General features: G+C 34.8%; 1 protein-coding gene and 1 long non-coding RNA gene across 13 annotated transcripts in view; one reads left to right on the top strand and one right to left on the bottom strand.

The window, feature by feature from the left end:
- Positions 1–20,835, top strand: part of prdm16 (PR domain containing 16) — a 241,007-nt gene that overhangs the window by 195,508 nt on the left and 24,664 nt on the right. For 11 of the 12 annotated variants that reach the window (XM_058785357.1, XM_058785354.1, XM_058785353.1 and 8 more), the window contains exon 4: positions 11,614–11,745. In XM_058785357.1, the coding sequence (XP_058641340.1) occupies positions 11,614–11,745 (132 nt within the window). Of the gene's footprint in view, positions 1–11,613; positions 11,746–20,081; positions 20,252–20,835 lie in introns of those variants that run through there. The other variant, XM_058785356.1, reaches the window with a different exon arrangement.
- Positions 2,923–20,737, bottom strand: LOC131546050 (uncharacterized). The gene is made up of 3 exons (XR_009272594.1): positions 20,269–20,737; positions 20,081–20,159; positions 2,923–3,311 (listed from the first exon to the last, which is right to left on the bottom strand). It is a non-coding gene; the product is annotated as an uncharacterized LOC131546050 (long non-coding RNA).

Here is a 20,835-nt window from a genome sequence, read left to right as displayed (position 1 = left end):
ATAAAACAGAATGAATGGTCCTCTTCTCTTTCTGTCCCTCTGAAATGCTTGGTTTGGGTCGGACCCTCTCTGTAGGGTCTTGTCCATCAGAACAGTTGGGAATGGAGACAGAAATATTATTTTATTTTATTTTATTTTATTTTATTTTATTTTATTTTATTTTATTTTATTTTATTTTATTTTATTTTATTTTATTTTATTTTATTTTATTTTATTTTATTTTATTTTATTTATCCAAATTATGTTTTGTTTTGTTTTGTCATTTTAATGGTGAATTAAATTTAAGCAATAAAAAAGCATGTCTAATTAATTGAAATCATGAAACTACTCAGTGTGTTTGTCAGTGTATGATTAACAATTTATGATTATTTGATTTTTGATTTATTTGTGATTGAATACAAATTCAAATCTGCTGGCAATCAAATGAAGGCTTAAAACAACAACAGTTTCATTATTATTTTCAAATATAATCAAATGAACACTATTTATTTATTTAACAGGTTTACTGTTAAAATTAAATGTGGAAGAAATTGTGTGATATTTCTTACAAAAATAGTTGTTGTTATTATTACTTCTTTGAGAAGTACATTCAACTGTACAATAGTCATATTTTTGTGTCACAATTTCTCAAGTTCTGCTGAACTTTTATTTTGACAGGTTGTCGTGAAGACCTTTGAGTTTCTGTGTGTATGATATACGACAATAATTTTATCAAATGAAATGGTGAAAATGCTGCACTTTAATATTCACAAGCACAATTCCATATCGCTATTTGATTAACTAGACAGCCCTACTTTTGATTTATTCATCCAAAATTTGCAAATTTCTGTGACATTCCGTGTTATACTGTAAATTTTATGACTTATTCCGCAACGCATCCGTGTTTTCTGCATCGCGATGATCACAGGACCCAAAATACATCACAAATATGACATATTTCATCTAGAAACATGATTCGTCCATCAGGAAACACACAAACACACATCTTCATTTCATAAGCGTATCACAGCACCATTATCTGACTCTGACCGCAGATTGAGTGAGACTTCCTCTCTAATAACTTCTGTCAGTCTGGAGATGGCTGTTGTTCTGTCTCACCTCATTGGCAGCCCAGACTGTGCTGTTGACTTTGATGCAAGCTTTGCCATTGGTGTGCATGGCGCGCGTCTGGGCTGGAGGCAGCTTGAAAGAGTTAGGAGGTGTGTGTCTGCGTGAGTGTGTGTGTGTGTGACGTGGAGTAATGACTTCTGGCACTGTAATGAAGGCAGCAGGATATCCTGTGTCAGGGTTGCAGGTTAGCCCTGGCTAGATAAGCTATAATGAATGGACATGAGTGTGTGTATATGTGTCTGTCTGTCTGTCTGGACGAGGGCTGGAGGGGCCGCGCTAATGTCAAGAAACTGCCATATGTATAAATATAACCCACTGCCCTCTGAAATGGCAGAAAAGTGCAAATTATCTAGCCTGAGGCGTAACTTTAAAGACAATATAGAATCAAAATAGACCTTTTTTAAAACATGCACCTGGTCTTATTGCTCATGATTCATCAGGGAATGTGTTATATAGGAAATTGTTTTTTATTTTATTTTTTTTTTTCATATGCTGGGTGTTACCAGAGCGTAAATATGCAGTTGGTAAGGTTTTCTTAAAGTTTACTAGGGCGTTTATGAGGGTTGCTATACATTTTCTTACAGGCACAAAAAAAAAAAACACACACACCTGAAGTGTCTATGATGTTCTGGTCTATAGATATTGTTCTGGTCCCTAGCTGCCAAAATCACAAGTAGCTGTGAAATGAAATGAAATGAAATGAAATGAAATGAAATGAAATGAAATGAAATGAAATGAAATGAAATGAAATGAAATGAAATGAAATGAAATGAAATGAAATTAAATTAAATTAAATTAAATTAAATTAAATTAAATTAAATTAAATTAAATTAAATGAAATGAAATTAAATTAAATTAAATTAAATTAAATATAAAAAACTTAAATGAGAAAATATTGTTATATTATATACTATATATATTATAATTTTTATTATAAAATATAGAGTAGTACTAAAATTACTAAAACTATATCTAAAATAAAAATATAATTAAAGCTATATCAAAATATAAAAATGTTAAAAAAATTAAACTGAATATATATATATATATATATATATATATATATATATATATATATATATAAAGTTAATTCAGAATAATAATAAATACTATAATAGTACAGAAATACTAATACTAAATACTAAAACAAAATACAGATACTGTATTGTACTGTACTGTACAGTTCTGTAACAGGTCAAATTGCATCTAATCATTCATGTCTATGACACAAATGTATGAATTACTGTAAATTCCCAAGTTTAATATTTTTGGTTATCATGTTTGAAACCTTAACAATGAGGAATCTTAAAATTTTATCAAAATTTAAATTAAAAATTAAACTCCGCACACCTGACAGCAATAGATAGGTGCGTTGGAGACAAAGACCAGCCAGGTCAAAAACTAAAAAACAAAAAACAAATCTCACACACTATCTAGGCAAAAGGTATCAAAATATTTATTAACTACGTTTACTACGTAGTTATTAAAATTTTAATTTTAATTTTAATTTAAAATTAAATACAAGTCAACTTTATTTATATAGCACTTTTTACAATACAGATTGCTTCAAAACAGCTTTACAGTGATAAATGGGGAGGGAAATGATTCAAAGATTGATCAAATTTGCCATTTGCAATGCATTAGATTAGTTAAATGTGTTATAAAATGTTCTAAATGTGTTCCATATATATATATATATATATATATATATATATATATATATATATATATATATATATATATATATATATATATACAAACAGAGAAGAAAAAGCAGAAGAGAACAATCATGTACTTGGAGCAGATGTGTCTTTTCCCTGACTCACAGTGCATCATGTGTAAAAGTGTCTGTTGAAGGTAATGTGCTTCTCCTCTGGTCCGTGGCCAGATTTGGATTCCAGACATAATGTGTGCGATAAGAATCTGATTATGGGAAACTGATCCTGGATCTGACTTTAATGAACTCTAACCAGAGCAGTTAATTACAGCATGGAGACACTTGTTAAAGTCGGAGGTCGACTGATGGAGTGGCAGACCTGAGTGTGAGAGGATGGAGAGTGAGTGTGAAGAAAGAGGAGGTGTTTGACCTTTCTTCTGTCCGTCTCCAGGTCTCCACGGCCCCCGTACATGACTGCCCTCTAGCTGCAGACACTCGCCTCCCTCTCTCACAAACACGTCTCCTGCTTCTGTTTCAGTTTGACCTGCAGATGATAAAGCGGCAGAGAAGAACCCTTAGACTTACATCATATCACAGAAAATTCTGTTCTAGAAAGCGACCGCTCAGCATCACACTAAACAACACTAGTAACCACACAGCATTCTGGGAAACACCTACAACCTCAGATGTTCTCAACCCTGTAAAGCCAGACATATGAAATAATAGTCATAAAAATATATGTCAAAAGGGTTGCTCATGTGTTTTTGTTGAGTATCATATTTGAAACATCAGGATTTTATCATACATTTAGTATGATGGGAGAATATGGAGCTTATGCAATTTTATTCAGAAGCCCAAATGGAGCAAAATATGAAATTTGGTGCAGTTGCTAATGTTTATATGGCCAAGAAGTATGATATTCTGATCTCTTATAAGGTAAATCAATGAGAGCCTCATAACAGTGTATCTGACTATTTACATAAAATAATAAAAAAAAAATAATAATAATAATTAAATAATGCATAAAATATCATCCAATATCTTGGATATTGGACACAATATCTCTAACAATATGCCTTAGTAAGATGATGAATATTTAGTTTTATGATCAAAGCTTTGTAAATTGTATTGTGGAGGCAAAATATACAGTATAATATAATACAAAACAATGAATAATGAGTGATGAACAAATTTCTCACATACATAAATAAGTATGGATAATCAAGTAAATCTAAATTGTGTATCAAATTTGAAACAGTAGTTTTATTAACAGTAAAACAGTCTTATGTTCACCAAGGCTGCATTTATTTGATCAAAAAATACAGTAAAAACAGTAATATTTTGAAATATTATCAATGCAAAATAACTGCTTTCTATATTAATATTTTAAAATGTAATTTATTTCTCTGATTGCAAAGCTGGATTTTCAGCATCATTACTCCAGTCTTCAGTGTCACATGATCCTTCAGGAATCATTCTAATATGCTGATTTTGAAATAACGAAATGTAGAAAAATATACTTTCTGAATACTTTCTGAAACTTACCTTTTTTAGGATTTTTTTTTCTTTCTGGTAAATAGGAAGTTCAAGAGAACATTTATTTGAAATATACATCTTTTGTAACATTTTAATGTCTTTACTGTCGTTTGCTTTAAAAAAATATATATAATATATATATATATATATATATAATAATCACACATTACTATGGCACACAAGCCCCAAAAATACCACAACAACAATGCGTGTTTTTAATAACGGAGACGTTTTGCCTGCCCCTCTTCGAACTTCAGAGATACACACTCTCTCTCACACACACACACACACTTCCCCAGGATGTGAGCAGGAGTGTGTGTGTGTGTGTGTGTGTGTGTGCTTGTTCTTGTGTCAGTGCATTAGCCTGCATTGTGTCGGGCCGCTCTCTGCAGAGGTGTCAGCTAAGCCTTCCTGTTTTACACAATGAGGCTGACAAGCAGCGAGAATTCTCTCAGCGTCCCCTGTTTCTGCTCAAGTGCTCCAGTCTGAATCAGGACAGCCACCGCCTGAGACGCGTCAGAAATCCTGTGCGCTGTGTCTGATTCTCAATTCACCCATAATGGATTTCAAATGAAGGCCTAATAAAATGTAATATTTGAATAGAATAGAATAGAATAGAATAGAATAGAATAGAATAGAATAGAATAGAATAGAATAGAATAGAATAGAATAGAAAGTTAGATCAAATGAATCTTGCAACAACATATATCAATATCAACAATATCATCTACAGTTAGGATAATTAATTATTAGATATGATATTATGCCTAATATTAGAATAATTTGCCATTGCCATGGAAACAAAATAGCATAATATAAGAAGAAGCAAAGTAGTATATTTTTTGGAAATATGTCTGCACATCTTATTTATTCTTTTTGAACTGTGTGTTATGCATGCAAACATTCATACATTTTGGAATAAGACTTTTTTAAATGTTTTTGAAATGCACCAAGGTTGCATTTACTTGATCAAAAAGGCAGGAAAAACATTAATATTGTGAATTATTATTACCGTTTAAAATAAATGTTTTCTATTTGAATACATTGTAAAATGTAATTTATTTCTGTGATGCAGAGCTGAATTTTCAGCATCATTACTCCAGTCTTCAGTGTCACATGATCCTTCAGAAATCATTCTAATATGCTGATTTGCTGCTCAAGAAACATTTCTGATTATTATCAATGTTGAAAACAGTTGTGCTGCTTAGTATTTTTGAGGAAACCATGACACACTTTTTAAGGATTAATTAAAAAGCTCAAAAGAACAGTGGAACAGCATTTATTTAAAATATGAATATTTTGTAACATTTTAAATGTACATTTTTATAATCTAATTAAATGCATCCTTGCTGAATAAAAGTATATATTTCTTTAAATAAATAAATAAATATTCTGACTCCAAACCCTGAAAATTACTTTTATAAAATGGTGAAAAGAAAATTTTACATCAGTGATTCATATGTCATTTTTATTGAAAATGTTTTTGTTTATATGTTTTGTTTGTTTTCAATTATATTGTTCTTTTCAAGATTTTATAAAAATGATTTTACAGTGATTTTACCATGGTTTGGTTGGTTTGCCAGACAACACTCATTTAACACACATACACAAATACAGCAGTGGTGTTTATCAGGTCAGTTGTTACAGTTATGATTGTCTAATTCTGTCCTTCGGTATCAATCTTGTATCTGAAAACAGTAAAACTTCACTGCGGTTTAGGATAGAAAACCAGCTCAGGGTCAAGCAGGGCTGTTCATACACACTCACACACTCACACACACACACACACACACACCCTCCTTCACATAAATACACACACAGCTGAGAGATAAGAACTTTTAGCACAATCTGATTTTTATTCTCGCCAGAGCACACAACACAGAACCCTGCGAACACTCGCACCGAAATAAATGCTTTGACCCACTTTGCCGGTTTTTCAACTTTCCTTTAGCACCACGACAAGAAGCGCGACGTGTTTTCAGGCCTTTGTTACCATGAATAATGTGCGAATGAATACTTTGCGTCTCAGCCGTTTGCAGGCCCCAGTTATATATGGCTGCAGAAATGGCGTTTGCTGGCGTTGTAAAATATTGATATGTTACAGGTACATGTAGGCCTGACTGCAGGTGACGTTTTATGAGATGTTCACTTTGCACACTACATCAGTCATGCAGTTTGAGGAGCTGATCGCTGTAAAGGTGGACCGCATGTGTGTGTGCAGCTGCCGCTTTAAAAGGGTTTGTAGGGGAATTTCCCTCTTGTTCAATTCAGGGTCCGTCTTATCATATATCCTGCCGGGCTTCTGTTCGGAGGGAGGAAATCACATTAAAACAAGGGAGGAATTCACCAAGAATTAATTCAGCCACTGATAGCATTGTGTTTGCACTTGATTTACTAAAGGAATTATGCAAATCAGGTGACACAAAAATGTCTGCTGAGCACACAAGTCCTCGTCTTGCAGGTCATTCTGAAGGCTAGGATGCAGCAGAGCACTGTAATATGTGGTACTTTACAGGAATTGTACAGCATCACCTGAATCTGCTCTTTAACATGGCAAAATGTGTTTGACTACATCGCACATCCCCATCATGTCATGAATAACTGCTACTGTAATCAAAAGAAAACGTACATAAACATTTATTTTCAACTAAATTACAGGGAAACAGCACTGAATATAGACACAATATGCAATAGGCCTCTTCTGCATATTTGCACAGAACATAATGACTTACTTGAAATAAACAGAAAAGTGATATTTTAGCAGATTTTAAGATGGATTACTAGTAGAAAAAATTGCTGGGCTTTGCACTAAAATTTATATATTTTTGGTAATCCTCTTACTCCACCCAAAATATAAATAAATAATTAAATCAATCAATCAATCCTGTCATAATTTACTAACCCACATGCATGACTATATGACTTTCATTCTTATATGGCACATTTAAAAATAAATTAATTAATTTAATATATATATATATATATATATATATTAAATTAATTAATTTATTTTAAGTCTTAAAATGTTTAAAATGTTTTTTTGTTTTATTATTATTATTATTCCCAATGTTCGTCAAAATATCTTCTGTGAAGAGTGAATTAAATGATGACAGAATTTTCATTTACGGGTGGAGTATCCCTTTATTTACTTATTTTTATTTTTTTTTTATTTTTTTTTTAACTTGATGGACACAAGCTGAAATTTAAAAGATGAATGAAAATATCTGCCAGCAGTGCAGCTTCACAATATGTCATTTATGTCATGTATATTCAATCTAAATATGTTAGGATGAGCCACATTCAAAGCCACTATAAAACACACGCCCATCTGTGACCACACAACTATTTTTTTCTTAATAATGCGGCTAGTTGAAACGTTGCTTGGCAGTCATAAACAACCAAAGAATGACATCAAAACCAAATCACTCCCATTATAATCAACAAAACTGCAAGCACACATCATCTGTATGTGTATTCTGGGTGTGTATGTGTACCTGAAACCAGGTTAGTTAAGTTTCTATCTATTTCTTTGTCTTCGTCTCCTTCTTTCTGTCTCTGATTAGCTCCATATAGAGGTCAGAGGTCACCTCACTCTCCCAGGCTTACCTCGCTTTCCCTCTTTCTGTTCTTCTTCAGCTACAAGACTGGTCAGCATAACTAATATCACGTTATAGCACTTACTTACGCCCATGGAGGTGACGACAATTTAGAAATACTGCTCGGCTCAAGCTGTTTAGCACACTTCTTCTTCACCTTGTGACACAAACTCACCCGTGGCACATGTGTGTGTGTGTTTGCATCAGCCCGTCTGCGAAGGCAGTTCCTCACACCTGATGGGAGTAATTGGGCTCTTAAAGCGGCACTGAGGGGCTCCTTAACCCCAAAGCAGACTCCAGAGCCGTCCCTCTGGTATTTGACCCTTCAAACTTTTGGGAGAGCGGAGAAAGAGAGAGAAAATGGGCATGAAACTTAGAAGGGAGAGCGCGATAAGAGGAAAAACCTTAAGCGTATCGTGGCATATCTGCATGCTTGTATTGATTTCGAATGGGTGAAATCTAGTTTGGTTGCGTTGCATTGCTTTCTTGCACATGAACGAGCAACACGCCAAAGTTGAATACTTAGGGTTAATAGTTTGTTCAAATCCCATAATAATAGAAGTGCTTGCTCAACAAACACCACTAATAAATAAATAGGTCGTGTTTCTATTGTAAACAGGCTTACTGCTTTTCATTGCCCAATAGCTGCACTCCTCCTCGGAGTAACCTGTTTCTGGACGTTTCTCAAGCTTGAGTGATACCTGTAGTCAGTCTGTTTAGACAGAGGAGTTCACTCATACTTGAACATGTGTGTATTTGTGAATGAATGAGCTTGTGTTCAGTGTACCGTATTGCTCCTTGCAACGTTTCATTAGATTTCAATGACAGCCGGATATTTGCATAACATCGTCAGGAGCGTTTGCAGGTAAACGGGAGCGCCGGTGTTTCTGAGTATAACTTTAAAACATGATTCCAGCGCTCCACAACAACATACAGAAACACAGAAATATATTTTGCATGTATATAGAGTGCAGTGTAAAGAAATGGGGTATGTATTGACTAATATGAAGGAAAATGATTATAAAAATTAGCTTTTTGCCGTTTTTAAAAAAATCAATATGGGGACATTTTGCAGTATCTTGATTGGCATCCTCACACATTTTCAGTTGTAGTCCTTGAAATATGTACATGGGTGAATTATTCTTAAAGTGTTGTTCAGTTTTCTGTGTTTGAGCCGGGAGGCCGCAGTAGATGTGAACGCGTCGTGTCGCTATAAACTTCACACGTGTGTCGTTCCCTCTCACCCAACACCGCTTCTGAAACAGCTAAAAGAAAAGTCACTTATCAAGTACATGAATAAAGTGAGAGTTTTGTGTGTCAGTTAGCATTTTGTCACATTTGTTTTTACATTGCTTGTTTATTTTTCAGCACATGCTTCATTGTGTTTTCTCACTACATGCTACAAAAAAATCTAAATTATAATGTTATATAATATATAATGTATTACAAATCAACATCAGTAGTAGCAGAAGTAGTATATTGCAGAATTTTTAAGACATTATTATAAGACATTATAAGACAGTACAATACTTCCCATGGTAGCTATTTAAAGATTACATTGTTTTAACAAATGACACCCAGTTTCATCTGTTTTAATGGATTATGCTTGTTTAAGGTGCAACCATGCATAAATATGTGAGAGGTGAACATGAAATTCTTTTAGAAAATTGACTTAAAAAAAAAAAAAACTAATTAAATTAAAATAATTATGCATACAGCTTTCATAAGTTATTTGAAATTATATTTTACTGTATTTTAAACAAATAAATGCAGCAGTGGTGCATAAAAGGATAACAAATTAAAAAAAACTCTTCATTATTTCATATAACATTTTTGATAAATAAATAAATGTACGTGTATTATACATATACATGTTTTTATTATACAGTATACTGTATGTAATGTTTTTTTTTTTTGTTTGTTTGTTTTAATTATGTGAAACAGTGTGTTTAAAATATTATGAATGGCTTTTAATTATAAGGCATTAAGTATTTTATAATGCATATATAATTGCTCCAAGTCAAGTATTATCAAAAAAAGTTATTAGTAAAGCCATATTATTTAAAAACAGCAGCGTTTTTGTTTTGTTTATTAACTTGATAACAGCACAATTCACACACTTTTATTCACCTTCTTGCCCATATTATCTTTTTAATCTGTAATTTGTGAGTTTGTGCAAAATAAATACAACTGAGATGTATTTTTGTTTAAGGATAAAAGGTACAAACACACACACACACACACACGCACACACATACATTTTCAGACATATAATCAATGTTTTAACAAGCTTTTCTACCTGTAAAATTTGTATAAACTTTTTGCAAAAGCATTCTACTGTAATTATCGATGCAATTTTGTAATAATGACCGCAAAAATAATTGACAAATTAAATAATTGACAAAACATGATTTGAATTTACTATGAAACAATCTACTTTTTATCTTGGCACACAGTAGCATTTTGCGACTCATTTGTCTTGATTTAAATCTTTATATGTGTTCAGACTTTGAGTGTTAATGTGCTGGAATATAATCACTCTGGAGTTCAGGTCTAACATGAGCCCACAGACAGATTTATTAGCATGGATTCACGCTACTTGTGTGGATATTCCGTTTCTGTCTTAATCGCTCACGGCACACTTGATATTCGGTTTCAACTTCATAGAGCTGAAGCAAACATTTACACAGAGTTTCTGTTTTCAAAGAGAGACTCCACAGTTTTCAGTGGCATTTCTCACTTTTGCTGGGTAATATATCAAGAAAAGAGCGCCGTAAATCTCACGAGAGAACAGAGTCCACTCTCCTTCCGGTCATTTCCTGACATCCTGTCTCACTTTGCCTCTCTCAATCCCTCCATCTCTCTCTCTGTTTCCCTTGACAAGTAACCAGACACCGCAAACTCCACTTCCCTAGCAGTGTCAGGTTAACCAAAGTTAATCAACGAGAGCCACTGAGACTTCACACAGCACTGAAGACGTCTTCAATGTTTAAATCCCCCCTTTCAATACATAACAATGTGGGGGTCAGTTTGATACATGTAAACAGATACATTTTTACATTTTTTTCCCCCACTCTTTTTTCATTTTTTTTTCCTTTCATATCTCAAGACACTAAGTGTCCACCAGTCAAAAATGTTGAATAATTATTAATTTAATTTTTATTTAATTTTTATTTATTTATTTATGTTTTTGAAAGAAGTCTCTTATGCTTACTAAGGCTGCATTTGAAAAATACAGTTTTATTGTGAAATATTATTACAGTTAACAGCCCCCCTGCAACCATGCAGAGGATAAAGTGGTTTGGATCGATGAGTAGATTGTTAAAAAAAATGTTTGTTTTTTTTCATGTAATTTATTACTGTGATCAAAGCTGAATTTCCAGCATCATTACTCCAGTCTTCAGTGTCACGTGATCCTTCAGGAATCATAAATGCAGCTTTTATACATCAAAGAAAGAGCACTATAAATAATTGATAATTGCACAGCAAATCGGCATATTAGAATGATTTCTGAAGGATCATGTGACACTGAAGACTGGAGTAATGTTGAAAAATTAAATCAAATTAATTAAATTAAAAAATCTTAATGATTTCATACTTTTGACCAGTTGTGTATATATCTTACATCTCTGATCTCTATCATTAAAGTTCAGTGTCACTGTCTGTGAATATGTTTTAATGATAGCATCCTATATTGGGCTTCTCTGTCTCCAGGTAATGGACAACATGGGTAATGTGAAGTTCTGTCTGGACGGGACTCTGGAGGGGAGCTGGCTCAAATACGTGCGCACTGCCCCGTCCCATGAAGAGCACAACCTGGCCATATGCCACATCAGCGAAGATCAGGTGAGCTCTGTTGTTCTGTCACTTCCTTTCCTGACGTTCTCGCTCTCTGATTGGTCGTCTGCTCCCTCGAGCTGTTGTATCGACTGTTCCTTCTGAGATTCTAGTGTATCTGAGCACAAGAGAGCTCTGAAAAAGTGCAACTGGCATTTTCCTACAGTAATAGTTTTTGTTAATAAGTAGTTATGATACAAACTGTTTTGAAATTGTTTGGATATTTTTGAGATATTTTTTTGAACATTTAGATCAGGGGTCGTAGAGGCCATGCCATGACAATATTCACTCATCCTACACTGCTATGCAGCCAATCCTAAAATTGTTACTACATAATGAATATGTAATTTTCATTAAAAATATTTTAAGAAAATTCCAGAAAAAAAAAAAAATTATAAAGTCAGAATTGTGAGGGAAAAAAAGGTCAGAATTCTGAGATTAAAAATTCTCAATTATTCAATATATATATATATATATATATATATATATATATATACTGTATGTTTTTATTCAGTGGCAGAAACGGGATTCCATAGTTTTTAACCGTAATAATAATAAAAATAAAAATAAATGTTTCTTGAGCAGCAAATCTACATATCACAATGCTTTCTGAAGGATCAGCTTTGCATCACAGAAATAAAGTACATTTTAAAATATATTACGATATAAAATTATTTTAATTTAATAATATTTCACAATATTACTGTATTGTAGCCTTCCTGAGCGTAAGAGACTTATTTCTAAATAAATAAATCTTACTGACCCCAAAGTTTTGAATGGTAATGACCTGTGTATTCTGCATATTGTGAATTTCAGTATGTCTAAAATGCCGTATTGACCAAAGGCCGAGACAATTTATGATGTAAATGACTAATAACAGCATGTCGGCACAACAATGCTCCTACACTGAATGCATCAATTCTACACTTGCAGCAGAGTGTTTACTGCAGTCATAAATGTACACAGGTTGCTCATTTGTATTGCAAGAGCACAGTTTATGATACTTATTTTGCTAGCTGTTTTTGAAACACAGTATAATAGGATGTGGGAGCTACAGTTTAGTATCAGTTGGAGCTGTTTTTAAAAGTACTATGAGAAGGTCAGCAGACAAACATCTAGCACTGACCATCCTGTGAGAAGACAGTGAGCACGTTACTGTCAGGAAGATGAGGACAGAACCTGCTGCTGTCAAGATGTCACCACTTACACAATAGATAAAAACAGCCTATTGTTTGATGAAGGCTGTTCCCTGCCTTTGTCAGAGGAAGTGACTCAGAAGTCATTTACAAGAGTCACGTACAAAGCCAGTTTGGACACTCCTGGATCTTGTAATCCTTTGTCTTCAATGATTTGCTTTCTTTGAAAGGACGAGCAGTTGTGTCTTTAAGATAAGATATCTGATCTCTCATAAAGCTGGAGATCTCATGACAGACTCGCTGTCTGACAGGAAGAACGGTTGTGTGTTTACTGTACGGTGGCTTTGTTCAGGGATTGTATTGATGCAGCGGCAGCAGTCTAAATCTGATCATGAAGCTCTTCATGTAATGGATAGTTTCCTTTGCTTACATGATATCTAACTGATTAAGTGAGGGGTCCTTGGTGGCTGACTTATCTAGCTTGTGCTCACTTTCTAATTGAAAGGGACAGTTCACCCAAAAATGAAATTTTTGTCAGTTAAGTTCCAAATAGTTGCTTTTTCCCGTGATGCCATAGAAGAACATTTGTGGTCAAACATTTAGTCAACGGGTTTTAGAAGTGAGAAGGATATTTTAATAATCTTCCACTATATAGGACCTTTTGTGCCATCAAAGTGTTCTATGGATGTTAAAGGTTCTTCATGGAACCACTGATGCCAATAAACAACCTTTATTTTTAAGAGTGTATTTTCATTGTAAACCTGTGTGACTGACTTTCTTCCCCAAAGGGACGGTCTTTCCATTCAAAGTGATAGATTGTGGACAGAGGCTGCAAAGCTCCAAAAATGACCCAAAAAGTTAATAAATGCTGTCCAAACCAGTTGTGCGCTATACTTCAGATTTTCTAAAGCCATATGATAGCTTTATGTGAGAATGAGATCTATATTCTCATCCACTGTCTCTGCTAACAGGGAAATTTCTCAGAACGTTCTGTCTGAAAGTTCTTCTAGAAATATAAATAGAATGTTTGTTCAAAATTATCTGGCCTTTAATGGCATTCTCAAATGTATTTATTTATACTTGAATCTGATTGGCTGCCGAACGTTCTAAGGTGTGCAATTATGTTCAGGGAAACGCGCGGCGAACGTAGTTCCAGGTAACTCTTGACCGCATCACATGACCATATCACTTCGCCAAATGATTTCAGTTATTTCAAAGGTCCGTACAGCAATAGAACCAAAACCCACAACGACACTGGCCAAACAAATAAATATAGTAACCAAAAGTATAAAAACGACAGATCATGTACATGTTTTTGACACAGAATTACGTTTTATTATGTACAGAAAGCACATACTCTATCTCTCCCGCTCTCTCTCCCTCACACACTCACATACAGTTTACACACACTTTAACATAAGCGCTAATGTCGTTAGCGCTACTCTGACGATTTTATCAGTAACATAGATTAACAACTTAAAAACTACATTCTCACAAGCGAGGTAACAACAACGGCGCTGTTTATGAAGAAAATGAACTTAAAGTTTCACTATTGCTGCCGAACACTATTGAGAGACGCACAGACTCAGAGAGGTAACGTTAATCTCTCTCTCTCTCTCATAACTTAGTGATTAACTGTATTAACTGCATTACACCGTATCCTAACTACACGCAACGCGAAAAGATTCCAGCGACAAGCAATTTGGGTGTCCACACCAGAATCAATCAAATATCACAGCCAATCAGAAGCGTGTGTGGGCGGGCTCTCTCTGGAAGCGCACTGCTCTTGCAACAAAATGGATTTTAAAAGAAAATAGAAACCATTTCTGAATTAGAAATTTCCCGTGTCGCCATCGCGGCTAGTTAGAACAAAAACTCCGATTCAGGCTGTCACTCCGCACACTAGAGGATTTTAAGGCCGATTTGCACCCCCGAACGATCGAGGGGTGTGGCCCGATTCGCGGCTTGTCGCAAACATTTTTTTTGTCCAAAAATCCTCTATTGTGTGGTGTCATTACGATTGTTTATCTGCTCCCGATCAAGACGGAGTGTCTCCGAACTCAAATCGTAAATATCAAACATGTTTTATATTTAGGACTCTTGATCGGGCTGCCTCTGACCTGATACCTCGCAAGTGTCACCTACCGGATGTTGCGTGCTTCTACAGCTGAAACTTGGCAGCCACAAACATGACATGAAAGCAGAGAATATCACCCATATTCTTTTCTATACTTTTTCACTGTGAAACAGAAAGCGTGCCAGGAGAGCCAGCTGACAACGTTAATTGTCCTCTATTTGTTTTTCTTCTTTAGTCACATTTGATCTCGCGAGTGTCAGCGAGATCTCGTTTCACTGTGAAATCGTTCCTACAATCTTCAAGTGTATGGTCTCGCGGTCTGGTTGAATCGTCTGGTGTGCGCGTTCAGAGGATTATAAGGCTAAAAATCGGTTGAACTGTCTTCATGTCTGTGGTCTCCCATTGTTTTAAAATCGTTTAAGATTTGAAAATCGTCTAGTGTGCAGCCAGTTTAGCATAGAAAAGATACCTTTTATCGCGTGTCGCAGAGTCGCGTGTAAACGGTGTTAGTCTGCTATCAACGGCTCAAACCTCTGTTATGAGGTTTACAATGACCTTTTGGAATTAGCAACAGAGCGTTGGATGAGATCTGGAAGACATAATCCTACTCACAATAGCGATTTAAGTAAAAAAAAACGTACAAATGCATTGTGTGGCAACCTTAGTATAAGCGGAATAATTGACTTTTACTTTGAATTTTCTCTCTCTTTTCTCTCTAATTCATAACTCTCCAAGAACAATATGTAAGGAATAATTGACGACGGGCCGTTGAATTATTCGAAAAATAATGTAACGGCCGCGACGCGAATCACCACCTCGGATGTGCATTATTTTTCTAATAATTCAACGGCCCGTCGTCAATTATTCCTCACATATTGTTCTTGGAGAGTTTCTTTTCTGAAATGTTTTAGTTGCAGAAAATTCAAAGTAAAAGTTCCCATTATTTTTCCTCCAAATTTGCATAACCAAGACTAATGTTTGTCATCACTTCCATTAGTTAACATCAAGTTAACTACATTAGTTAACATGAACCAATAATGAAAGATATTTCTAAAGCATTTATTTATCTCAGTTACTCTTAACATTTACTACATTATTAATATCAAAAATTGTATCTGTCAATATTAATGGACCTAAACTAACTTGAAATAACAATGAACTGTTGTATTTATTATTATTATTTTTTTAATACTGTAACAAATGTATAGTAAATTATGTAAGTTAAATAATGGGTTGCACTTTATTTTGAGGTGTTCTTGTTACAGGGTAATTATACATTTAAGTACTGAGTAATATTAATTAACTACATGTACTTACTATATGGTTAGGGTTAGGATTAGCGTTTGGTTTTGGGTTACTTGCATGTAATTATGCATAATTTATTGTTATTATAATAGTAAGTACATGTAACAAGTAACAAGGACACCTTAAAATAAAGTGTTACCAAATAATGTTAATGCATAAACTAATGCTAACTAATGGGACCTTATTGTAAAGTGTTACTAATTTGTAAAACACACACACACCTACACACATTTTAGAACATATTAAAACATATTTTTGTTAACTAGGATACTCTCAAATCTCATTTGTGTTCTTGTATAATCAAATATGGCATCTCAAGATGCAATTAAGAGTGAGACCTAATGATGTTATTTACACCACACCTATCACAACTCATCTTGATGAGTATATTTGAATTAGAACATAAGTGAGATTTCAAAGTCAGGACATTCTGCCTCAATTCTTTTGTGTTCCACTGAAGAAAGTCAGTCACAGGGGTCGGAAACCCATGAGGGTGAGTAAATAATGACAGAATTTTCATTTTTGGGTGAATTGCTCCTTTAAGTGTGCCATTTCGGGGGTGTTTTAGATTATATGCATAAGTGGATCACTTTCCTTGTTATTATTCTGCCACTTTTAGGCTGTTTGTCTCACTTAAAACAAGCTGATTGACTCTTGGAACAAGCCAAAGTCTTAGCTTTTGTCTCGTGGCTAACGGGGGCAACTAGTGTGGCCATCGCAGTTTTAGAGGCTGGCACATAAAACACAAGCCTAACAAACAGGGGAGGACAGGAGGAAAGGAGGGACAACCTCTGAGACTGACAACCACCAATTGACTTCAACTACATAACCCAATCATTAAAGTCGTTTCAGTTCAATGAGCGGCCACCGCTGGGCCCACAGGAGAATAATATCTCCAGCTAAAATCGCCCTACTAAATACATGGTTTCTATTTACTTTCTCCCTTCTTCTGTTGTTTTTTTTTATCCTTTCTTACCCTTTTCTTATCTTTTGTACACGTTTTAGCCGGTCTTACGGACAACAGCCTATTATTTATTCAGAACAGCGCACAATGCAAAAATGCATAATTCATTTAACTTTGTACTTTGCTGTTCTATTTGCGCATGCACAATGCATGAGCCGTATGGAAATATGCACACGCCCAGCAAATTCTGATGTGCCTGTAACCTTTTAAAATCAACCGGGATCATTTATTTACTTGTTTGCGCATTTGTCTTTGGTGTTCGGGCCCCTGAAAACACGACTCAACAGTGTAGTGCTGCATTTCACTGTTTAGGCCTTACGTTTTAATGTGTGTCGTTCGAGGTGTGAATGCTTCTAAATAGCAGTTAGCAGGATGAGGGTGTTAGTTACCACGCATTGCTTTAAGAAAAGAATATTTTGTTGTGTTATTGCAACGGGTGCAAAATGAACTTAAAAACCGTGTGAGCTTATGTGCTCTTGTGTAAAAGTATATTTTTAAAATGCTGCGGACCACATAATTCGCTGATCTGATGTTATCTGCTTACGCTGAGAAAGTGTAATCTGGTTTTTGGGCCAAACTAAGAGCAGCCTATGTGCTCTGAGACAATAGGCATAGAGCTGGTGGACGTATTCTGGCTTTCGCACAATGGCTCGGTCCATTCAGCAAGACTGTTGACCTCTGACCTCCCTCCCTCATCTCTCAAGATGCACTTAAACTGTTTGTCAGAACAACTGAAGTGCACAGCTAGATCTGCCATGCCATAGCCGTCTGTTTCTGAAGGGCTGAGGACACGCACACACACACAGATGTGTGTGTGTGCGTGTGTGTGTGTGTGTGTATACAGATACAACAGATAACTCTGTTTTTAACAATTTTCAAAAATCATGTTTTTTCATTGTGCATTCCAATTAATCTCAATCAAACTGCAGTTGGGTTATTTTGATTAGGTAAAAAAAAAAAAAACACTAAAAAATACTTGCTAACTGACACAATAAAAACATGATAACATCATAAAAAAATATTTTTGAAAAGTTTAAAAAACAAGAGTTATCTGTTTTTGCAAATAAACTCGTCCCATTTGCCCATGATTATGAATTAATTTCTTTCAGTCGGAATTAAAATTGTTATCAATTACGAGATTGTTTTTAATAATTATCATGGTAAACCATTCTGTATTTAGAAAGAAATACCTGAAACTTACTGTATTTTACACTTTCATAACAAACAAACTGAAACTCATGCATTCAATTACTTATTAGCTACTGACTAATAAAACACTATATAAGTTATATACATGTTTGCTAGAGAGGAACTTGTAAAAATCCCTGACGTCTACCCATGCAGTTTAGTTTTTTATATGGTTTTGGCATTTGATCAAAGAGTTGTTATGATGAACTTTGTTCTGATCTTGTCTTAGTGAATCAGATGTACATTTTGAATGGCAGACAAACAGGCACACCCAAATAAAAGTAATTTCTTATATATTCCCATCAGTCTGTGTCTGCTTGCACTTATATGAATGCGTGTGTGTCCGTGTGTGTGACAGACAGGGGATTATTGTCACCTAAGTGATGGATGATGCATCGGCCCCCAGCACTTGAAAGCATTGTGAGGGGGTCAAGATGGCCCTCTCAGTGCTGTCAGATCCTGAAAAGATTTACTGTAGAGACAGCTTAGCCCCATCATAATAGATTGCTTTAGGGGTGAAAGGAAGGCATTTCCACGCACCCAGAGCAAATGAGAGCTAGCCAAAGACTACAGCACAATTTGCCATCCAACTTCTATCTTTCAGAAACAGATCGTGTAAGTTATTGATTCCTTAGTGATTAAATATTGAGAGTTTGGCACCTGCATTGTATGTGTCATGTGTATTTATTTATTTAAAAAGTCGTGTGTGCTGTAAATACGTTTTTATATGTAATTCCAGTGATTGAAATTATTTGCACTCATGCTTATTTGTTGATTGTATTCTATTCTAATTATTTTTAGATATAATATTTGAACTGACCTAAAAACAACTAACAATAACAAACCGTTGTAACATTATAATTAGATCATATCCGTTGCACAAATCATAATTTTCAGATGAAATGCAATCATTTCCTCAATGTATCATTAGCAAATGCAACAAATTCTCAATTGAAATTGTGACAATTGTATTTTGTTAATACAATTATAAAACGGGAAGCAATTAGATCTTAATACAATAAATAATAATTAGATTATAATAATAGTTATATTAATTGTAATTAAATAATAAAATATAATAAAAATATTATAATAGCCTATATGAAATAATATACAATGCTTGCTTTCATATTGTCATATGTACAAATAAGTACATCAATATTAGCTACTGTTATATTAAAATAGAATAATCGGATTATTAATTGAATAATTGCAATATCATTTATAATTGCCGTAACATAATTTCCTCATAATTTAGGTTTTAATAAACGCTCATTTATGAACAGGTTAAAGCGTTCGTCTAATTAAATATAGGCTGATATGACAGCTAAGTGATTCTGCACGACTGTCTCCGCAAAATATCGAATTTAGTCCCTCAAAGCGCAAACGCTATTCGTTTACAACATCTGCTAAATGTAAAAGACAGCGAGTAAAAACAGGTGTATGTATTTAAAGCCCCGAGGAAAACAGAGAGGCTCGCGTTCAATGTAGCCTTTTTTTTTTTTTTTTTTTTTTTTAGATTTTCATTAGCTGGGAAAGATACATTTTCCATCAATAATAGATTCATGCGGTGGTCAGAGGAGGAGAGGACATGGGGAGGGGTTCAGTCCTTTTGGTTGGAGATAAGAGAGGAGGAGTGGCCGATAGAGAGAATCACTAATGAGCGCGACTCACCTCATCAAAGACGCGCGTGTTCCTCTGTCTGGCGCTGCTGTGGCGCAGTGTCATGATACTATGGGTTGCGTGCTGAACTCTACGGGACCAGAGCTGCTATTACAACTGGAGGCTTTGAGATCCACCGCTCAACAACTAGCCCAACTTTATCAACTCTCGGAAAAGAAAAAGGTCAGAAACGCTCTTACCTTCGTTTAACTGCAAATGCAATATTAATGTTAACAATAACGATAGCTGTGTTACACATCGGCCGCCCCTCTTGATGCCTTGGCCTACTTTTGTAACACACATTAGAGTTGTCACAACACTGGAGCTCTGAGATGAAGTTTGTGCGGGTTTTTAGCTGGATGTCTTGATTTCGGAGAGCGGCCCAGATCTGCTGCTGTCGCCTAGCCCTGAGCGCCCTCGTGAGGGAGCAAGCGGCACTGCGCGCTCAGTGCGCGTGGAGAGGATTCAGAAGCGCTTTTAAAGCCGACTGTTTCGTTTTATTTTATTAGGATTATGATTCAAGTCGATTTAGTTAGGTTAAAGTCTCTCTCTCTCTATATAGTTTAATTTACAAAATAGATGCAGGCTGTTTGGGGTGTATTTTTGTTAGAACACAACAGATGCGGTTTGCCATCTCAATGCGCTCTGGAAGGATTTTAATTGTGTTTATTTGAGGAAACTTTGCAGCAAATCATCAGGCTAAGAAATAAATGACAATAGCCTACGCCGCGAGAATAATATAAACAAACTGTATTTAGAATGCATGT

Source organism: Onychostoma macrolepis, chromosome 08 (assembly GCF_012432095.1).
Source record: "Onychostoma macrolepis isolate SWU-2019 chromosome 08, ASM1243209v1, whole genome shotgun sequence".
Lineage (NCBI taxonomy): Eukaryota > Metazoa > Chordata > Actinopteri > Cypriniformes > Cyprinidae > Onychostoma > Onychostoma macrolepis.
Note: the sequence above shows the minus strand (reverse complement) of the source record. Positions and strands in the feature narration are given on the sequence as shown.